Here is an 8,669-nt window from a genome sequence, read left to right as displayed (position 1 = left end):
CCATATGCTAATTTAATCAAACAAAGGCGCTTAATCTGTTGGTTTACTTTTAATACCAACAAAACTCCATTATCACCTTATCCTTCCTACGCTGTAACAAACCGTTTTGGTTTGAACAAATGTTCTCTTCTTTTTCACAAATTCACAATTTCACTCTTCCTCTGCGCAGTAGAATTTAGCTGAAAGTATCGATATCATTGTGCCTTCCGCCATATATTTTTAAGCATACTTAAAGAAAAACATTCAAGGACTGGCCATTATCATCCACAGACAAAGTAGTTTACAACATCAATGTTTTCCACAAGCAATGAGATTGATATCACAGGGAAAATATCGTCTGAAGTGAGAAGTCAATAGATGTTTATAACCAGTTGCTTTACTATGGTAAGCGATTTGATGCATCAAATCAATGTAGAAAATTAGTTTCTATCCAGTATTCTTTCATGTCATTCCAACAACAAATTGGTCTAAGATTTGTTCAATTAGTATTTTCGGTCTTTCCGCGAACCAATCACACCACACTTCTCTTTGATACAACGTGTAATTATTACACTTAAAGATCACTTACTGAGTAATCGAGTAAAATGTACACAGCGATACGGTACACAAACAGCATTTGTCAACATATGAATAGTGTGCGTTTTCTTCCATAATTACTCCCAATCCTTATAGCTTTCATTAATTATTCCGTAAAAGAAAGCTTTCAGTGTGGAGAAGGTTTACTTTTGGATTGAATCGATCGGCAAGTTCTAACATTTTTCGTGCCAAGGGTTAAGCCAGCATGCTAGCAACACCAATGGATATTTACTAATCAAATTGTCGTCTAGTTTCTATATAATTGGAGCCAATTCTTGTGGTCATATCGTGTTTTGTTGTACGCGCTTATTAGCCACACACGAACATAACGATGTCAGCGGCTGGTATCGCCGCGCCTGGCCCCGGGGACTCTCACTACAACATCGGAGAGGACTACAAATTCATTCGGAGCAGGATTCGCCCACCGCCGAGAAAATCCGGTCCAACCACGCACAAAAATGCCCAGTGGCAGGTGACTTGAAGTCGTGTTTGAGCAATTTACAAAGTCTGCGTATAGATTATTAGTCCCTTTCTTCTTGCACTCTTGATATATGTTGTAGTAAACAGTATATCCCTACAACCGCAGCATCTTCAAAGGTATGTCACAATATCTTTTCTACGGCTTATGTTGCAATGTTAGAATTGGCCAGGTATATAAAGACAGTTCTATCATATATACACACATTTGTCACACCAGACATTTATTCACTTCTTAATAAAGGAATGTACACGTTCGTGTTTGTTACTCAAGAGTCATAATAATGTCAGCTAGACGCCAAACACAGTATTGACTGATGATTTTTGTCGCAAATTTGTACGATGCAGCCAACACTCCATGCCATTCTCTACAGGTGTGAAAAAAGGTGGGAGTGGATGTTTTAGACATAGTAATATACACGACGTCTAAGTGGAATATCGTACAAGAGGCAATAATTGACAACACGACATCAGAACTAAGCACTCGTGAATTCTTAAGGTTAGAGATAGCAATGTTCTCTCTTCCCTGACGAACTTACGAACGATGGAACATTGTCTACACAATTTGGTAAACCTAGATCTACTCTCCTCCTAATTATAAATACAAAAGTGTCTAAAGTCAGTAGCAAACGTTAGCATTCAATTCTTTATGATGAACGTTTAACGTTGTACTGCCAATGGTTTATCAAACAGACTAGAGGAGCTATAGTATACATCAAGTGACTGCAGCTGTTTTCGAACTCCGGTCCAAGGACACGGAGAAAATATCTCACGTTGCACTTAATTTTAAAGCATGTAAAGAACTGATGTCGGATGCCAAATTGCTCGAAGACAAATAATTAATAGCCAATAGAAAATAAATAAAATCTAGCAGTGGATATCACAAATATGTGGAAATCTAGCACAATATACACATAAAGAAATTTCATTGTTTTTGGCGACGCCTCAGGCGCTAGCCTAATACAATGTAGTATATCTTTTTAGCACATTCAGTCCTCTTTTTCTTCCTTTTCTGACTCAGCCGGTGATGTTTCCTGCGCCTGGCAAGTAACGTTCTCGGCAGGTTTTTTTGGGAAGGCCATGAATGGTGCTCCGTAGCCCACTGCTTTGGGTATGTTGAGGAGCAGAGGGTTGCCCTGGGCCGGGAAGAGGTGTGGGTACAGACCTAGCAGGGGGTAGGGTGGTAAATGCCCGAGGGGGTCGAACCGTGAAAAGGGTCCGTAGTGGAGACGTTCCCGGGTACCGTCGGGAAATTCCACGTCTCCCATGTCGTGCAGGTGCTTCTCCCGCTTCCGCCATTTTGCTCGGCGGTTCTGGAACCAGACCTGTGGGAAATAGTGTTCAAAACTTTGCTGGTACCTGGAAGTAGTTTCCGACAGGAGCAAATTGAAGCTATACATGTACCTGTCTATTTGTTGTAACAGTAAAAGCTGTCAGAAAATTCGCATACACTAGTTTTAATGAGAGGAGAGGGCAATAGATTTAGTGTAACAATAGATTTAGTGGTAGCTTAGCTTTAGCTGTTTTGTTTCTCCCATTGTATACAAGTAGTGATATTTACCTTTAGTTTTTCATGTAATACCAATAGTCGACTTCATTTAGAACATGTGGACATGTGCGATTGCAAAAACGTGCAAAAAATGACGATATTCACTTGCTGAATTTAAACATGATGTGCATAAAACTTCACCTCCTCTATTATTGGGGTAAACCGTAATGACAATGTTTATCCTAACCTGCACACGTGACTCCGGCAGGTTCACCCTCATGGCCAGCTCCTCTCGCATGAATATATCAGGGTAGTGCGTCTGACGGAAGGCTCTCTCTAACTCTTGCAGCTGTCTGGTCGAGAAAGAAGTCCGGTTCCTTTTCGGCTTCTCGCCCGTCGCAGGTTTGGTTGATTTCTTATCGTCTTCGCTCATCTCTTTTCCTAGAAAAATATTGTAGAAAATAAACATGAAGTATAAGAAGGTAGCAAGTGCTCAAGATGTAGCTAACAAAATGTGAATAAAAATATTAGTTACACATGTTCCTTGAATGACTTTTAAGTTATGACTCGGCTTTTAAGTTGGTCTAATCATGAAATCATCTTTATACCGCACCATACGTACAATTACAATAAAAGCAATATCGAGTTGAGCCCAATGGAATGAATAGGATAGTTCTACATTCTTATATACATGGAATTCATGTCCATGCAAATATCACTGAATGGCTACGAAAACAAACAATGCAACAATACCATTCTTTGACAAAAGCTACATATTACATTCTCTGCACTAAAAACGGTAGTCTTGCACCAAATCAGCAATTAATCTACCCGATGCATAAGAAGAAACAAGCGATCTTTCAGGTATACATTGTGAGAACACTAAAGGTGGACTCTCACTGCACTTGGGGCACCGGTGCGTCACTGAGGAGTTCGTAGATGACTCAACAACGAATTTCAGCGATAAAGAACAAATTTTCTTCCGTTTTGTGTATTTTGTTGTCTTCTAAGTCACACTTTTATGTATTACGCAATATCTAAATCATAAAACATCGCGAAAACAACAAAATAGTGCCGCCGTGAACGAACCCCGCAGTGCCGCACCAGTGTCCCAAGTGCAGTGAGAGTCCATCTTTACACAGATATGTAAGATACAGTGCTACAAGATAAAACAGAAATCTCCAAATATGAGGCAACTAGAAATAACGTTCTGTATCCAGACCCAGCATACCGGCTATCGTTTTCTCACTGTAGTTCTTACAGAATTCATAAGTTGTCAGACGGGGAGAAATGTACGGGGGAGGGTCTGCATGAAATAGCCTTCAGCATTTGGCATTCTTTAATCAGGTCTACTTCCCGTCTTTGTATTTTGAATACGCACAAGAGGTGAAAACAAATCAGTATTTCATAAAGGGGTAAAAGTCTTTGTGCTTTCTTAGTGTTTATATTAAAATCTGTTATGATAGAAACTCAAACAGATGACAAACAGAAAGTTTGATCAGAATATGTGCAAATGTTAAGAAAGTGTGCTGTTATATTTGAACGGTTGTATATATATATATACACAACATTGTTTGGTCTTCATATTCTAGTGAGGTTTGGCACATGGTTATTGTCCTGTGGATACAATCTGAGCATCCGGGACACACTCACTATGCATCTGAGACACAGGCCTAGGAAATACAGACTTCCTATTTTGCACTACCGATATGTGTACTCGCCTAGCCTCCTTCACCGGCGTCTCTAGGGACGTCGATTCGCGATTTTTATCCGGGAATACGACGGGAAAGGAAATATGGAAAGGAAAGGAAAAATGCCGGGAGAGGAATATATACCAGGGGGCTTGTACCGGCCTTAGCACCCCCATCACCCCCCCCCCCCCAAAAAAAACCTTCGCCAAGGCCCTAGAGACGCCGGTGAAGGAGGCTAGTACTCGCCAGTCATTTCTATTAAACCGCTACTGCATCCTCCGCCTGGGAGCGACCCTGCCTTTTCCCTTTCAAACCTTGCGCTGATCGCGACAATTACATACATATCCCTGCAGGTCGCTGAGAATCAGTTCGTGAAAGAGAAATCAATCAAAATTACTCTTTTTTCGTATTCGCTCGTAGGAAAAGATTCTCCTTCAAAATATCTATGAAATGAAAACTGAGACTAACAAAGCAATCAGAGATGGCAGACTTCAACCCTAGGCCTTTCACATAAATCCACTGAGACGGACAGGCATGCCTAAAACAACACTTTACAACCTTGTGGATGAAGTATGAAATTTGGTAAGAAAGAAAACTCCAGGATAAGCAGAAACATATTAGTGTCTCATATAGTCAATACTGATAAGTTGTAAATAAAGACGAATTAAGAAGTTATGATATGCCTGTGAGCTTTTCACTTTGATTCAGAGGAGATTCAACCTACTATTTATCATGAAACAACCTACTTTTTATTTTCCCGACGAGCTTTTTTCGAATTTATAAGCTCCATATGAAGGTATCAAGCACATTATATTCATTATCCACGTTGTCTAGATTTTAGCTTTAGTAACATTGTGGCTGAATAAACGCCTCTGATGCGTATGCCCTGTCAAATATCATGGCATCTGAGTCCTACTCATCTGACAGAACACTGGCCACTGTCATGGGATCACTCATATCTCACGAAACAAGCGTTTTTGGCTACTACAAAATATAGTACTTTCCGACTGTACGCCGCTTGGCGTCTTGCCTTCCAATGACCATACCAGAAAGATTTTTTAACGTTCGTGGTTTTCCTACTGTTTTCGCTTTAGTTTCGCTTTAAGCTGAATAGCCAAGATGCAATGAGCGATGCACTTAGAGAACCACAGATGAACTTCAACGCAACACATCCAATATTTTTTCCATTAACCATCTTAAGACTTTATGCAATCAAGATAGCTTCAACTATATCGCTCTGTAAAGAAATAACGCATAATTATGTCAACAAATACCAGCCGTGCACTTGGTTAGTTTAAACCCTCTTTGATGACAGTGTGTATTTGGATAAATACACTAATTAACGATGAATTATGGCGACAGAGACTCTAGTATTCTGTGGTCAAGTACAGCACGTTTCGATTGTCCATTAGGTGCGTTCTCGTCGATATGCTATATGATTTGTGTTTCTCAGTTGCAAGTGTACCAAAAGATTGAAGGATTGTCATCTCAGACAACATAGTATGGTTTTAAAAAGTAAGTATTTTGAGGAGAGTAATTTTTGAATGGTATGTTGAATATATTTTTGAGGTCTTCAAACAACTGCGAAAAGCCAAGTGCGTGGTTTGTATGTGTTGCAACCCCCATACCTGTTTCCTTCCTCATGTCTTCCTGTTGGTTCCTGGTCCCGTCTCTCATCATGTCAGCTGACGACTGAGCTTCTATCCCGAGAAGACTTCGGATGGAGAATCTATGACGAAAATTTGCCAGCGCGTCCTCGGGAGTATTCTCCGTGCTGCCCTCACCGCACTCTTCGGGCATCTCTTCGGCGACGGGTGAGTCCTCCCCCCGTAGGACTTCGTTCACCTCTCCGCTGTCGCGTCCGGCGGTCTCAGGGTCGCACGGGCTGCCGGTCACCTCTGACATACTGATGCTTGTGTGTGGCTAATAGGTGGGTAGAACAACAAGCGATAAGCTCGCAAGAATTGGCTACAAATTACGGAGAAACTGGACGACAATTCGATTTGTGAAGGTTGCTAGCACTACGGCTTAACCTTCGAAAGGGGAGGAATTTCAAAAGTTGCCGAATGCCGTAAATACAAGAGCGTAAATAATCGAACTAAGCTGCTTTCTTTGGCAAATTAAGAAATGAGACAGGATCTGTTCTACCGCACAGTGACGCGGAAAACGAGGCAATAATTTGACACTTTACCTCACACAGTGAAGTCGAGTAAACGAAGCTTTTGTTAGGAATGAAATGAAATAAACAGATCTACTGGCTTTCTTTTATTAAATCTACATATAGGTTACTCTATGATTATTCATTATATGTAAGGGATAATAAGACGTCATATCTACTTTGTACCAACCGGAATGGCATGTAAGGCACTCCTGCATGGGCAGGTGTTTTAATTGTTTTGTTTGCAAAACTGGAAAATATTCGTTTCTTCTTGTGTTCTGTAGATACATGCGTTATCCGCGACGATTGTAACACATCGAGATTAAAAATAATTGGGATTCATGGGATGTGTAAACGGCGGTGTGCGGCCAAATTGTACCATGTTGTCTTTTCTAAAGCGCATAAAACGTGACAATTTTCTGTTGTATTGTTGACCAGATGTACGTTTAGCACTATAGGTAAAACTGATAACAGTTACGGTATTCCAGATCAGAAACAACAATGGATAAGGCGAGAAAACAAAAGTCGAATTCGGTCTAAGTTGAGAAAACAACCGTACCAACGTTAACCTCGTGGTGTGTAATACAAGCGTTTCGGCATCGGTTTCAAAGTGTGGTGGTTGTTTACATAACACTAATATGTGGATTATCCGCTTTACCCAACCCAGCAAATGAAAAGCAGGAAAATTAACCAACTGGTGATTACGATTTGATACGTCTGGGACCTGCGCTTCAGGCACAAAAACCGCCGCCCCGATCATAATCCAGCGGGGTTACGTCCGGGAGTTGGGCAATATCAGAAGTGCGTCCGCTCTGCAGAATTTAATTTCCTTTACTAAATCCGCAAGAAATGTCACAAACTACACATGATTGTCTGGTAACCAAACTACTTTTGGTCTCCTTTGTAAAAAGAATAGATTCCGCGTTACTCTGACATTTGAAGTTGTTAGATGGAACAGTCTGGGTGGGGCTAGGATGGGAGGGGGGTAGCACACAGCATTGACAGTGACGTGGGACACGGCAAATATATAGAACTATAATGGACGTTACAATACAACATTCTTATTTGGCGCGCTAATGTGGAAAGGGTATACGTGGCGCTTTTTTGTATAAATTTTAGGAAAACTTGACAAGGTCTTCGCCTCTTACAAGTTACACAAAAAGAGATATCTAAAAAAGATGAGATTTTTTTTTCTATTAACATGTCAAATATGTATCTTCGTAACCATATTAGAAATCGCTATCCGCGGCCGTGTATTTTCTGAAGCAAAACTATAGTTATGTTAAAAACTAAGGCGTGATCTATGACTGGTGACGGCCCACAAATCAAAGAAAATGTAAGTCTTGTTTCTAATCCAGTCGTATGGATGAGACGATCATATAGGGATCTACGCAGTTCTTTGAGCATTTGCGAAGTGGAATTATGTCTGAGATTGTCTCTATGAAGCGATGGCGACAAAGCAAGAAAAACGAACAATGTTGACGCTCAGCTCCGCCACTTTCCACTTTCCAATCTACATTTTGTCCTATGACATTTTTTTTAAAGTCTGCACACAGTAAATACAAGATGATAAAATACACCGTGTCACACGCTACTACTATAGGAAACAGTGAACGCATGGATCTGGCTCGTAGAAGACAACAAACCTTAACGTATCCACATACTAGACGAAAACAGAGCCTTACAAGCATTACGATATTAAACATTATGCTATTAAAAGGTGTAAATGAAATACTTTTTCTTATATTTCAACTTAGCGATCAAACGCCCAGTCATAAGCAACGTCGCAGTAAAAACCCCAATAAAGTTGCATGATGCTACTGCACACTATGTAGATCATTGTAGCAACGAAACTATTTTGATCACCGCCTTACTCTAGCCCCATTTTTATGTCCCGGTATTCTACACAAATCAGTGGTATCTAAGAAAAGACATCACAGCGGTCTCTTACCTTGCTCTGGCTGTACATGTGTTTTCTTACAAATAACAAATTCTTCAGGAACATCGTTGGTAGGAAATCTAAGTTGAATAGGAAAGTATGAATATCTTTAAAAAAATACACCACCTGTGTTGTCAAGAGATCCACTGTCTCATCCGGGGTATGAAGAATCATATCACTGGAGACAATTTAATTCTTGGGTCATCTTTTTAGTAATGCAATTACCAGAAGAGTGGAATCCGCAGATAGAAGATGACAACTCGGCTGCTGACAGACCAATTGTGGGTATGAGCACGTGCAGGTGTCAGTCAATTTGGACCGAGTTGTTTACTGCACTGT

General features: G+C 40.5%; 1 protein-coding gene across 1 annotated transcript; it reads right to left on the bottom strand.

The window, feature by feature from the left end:
* Positions 1-1,260: 1,260 nt before the first annotated feature.
* LOC118414072 (retinal homeobox protein Rx1-like) lies at positions 1,261-6,762 on the bottom strand. Its single transcript, XM_035817836.1, has 3 exons — positions 5,862-6,762; positions 2,790-2,983; positions 1,261-2,378 (listed from the first exon to the last, which is right to left on the bottom strand). The coding sequence occupies exons 1-3, from the start codon at positions 6,136-6,138 to the stop codon at positions 2,043-2,045; spliced, it is 807 nt and encodes a 268-aa protein (XP_035673729.1). The 5' UTR covers positions 6,139-6,762; the 3' UTR covers positions 1,261-2,042.
* Positions 6,763-8,669: the final 1,907 nt, after the last annotated feature.

The sequence above is a fragment of the Branchiostoma floridae genome, chromosome 4 (assembly GCF_000003815.2).
Source record: "Branchiostoma floridae strain S238N-H82 chromosome 4, Bfl_VNyyK, whole genome shotgun sequence".
In the NCBI taxonomy this organism is placed as follows: domain Eukaryota; kingdom Metazoa; phylum Chordata; class Leptocardii; order Amphioxiformes; family Branchiostomatidae; genus Branchiostoma; species Branchiostoma floridae.
Note: the sequence above shows the minus strand (reverse complement) of the source record. Positions and strands in the feature narration are given on the sequence as shown.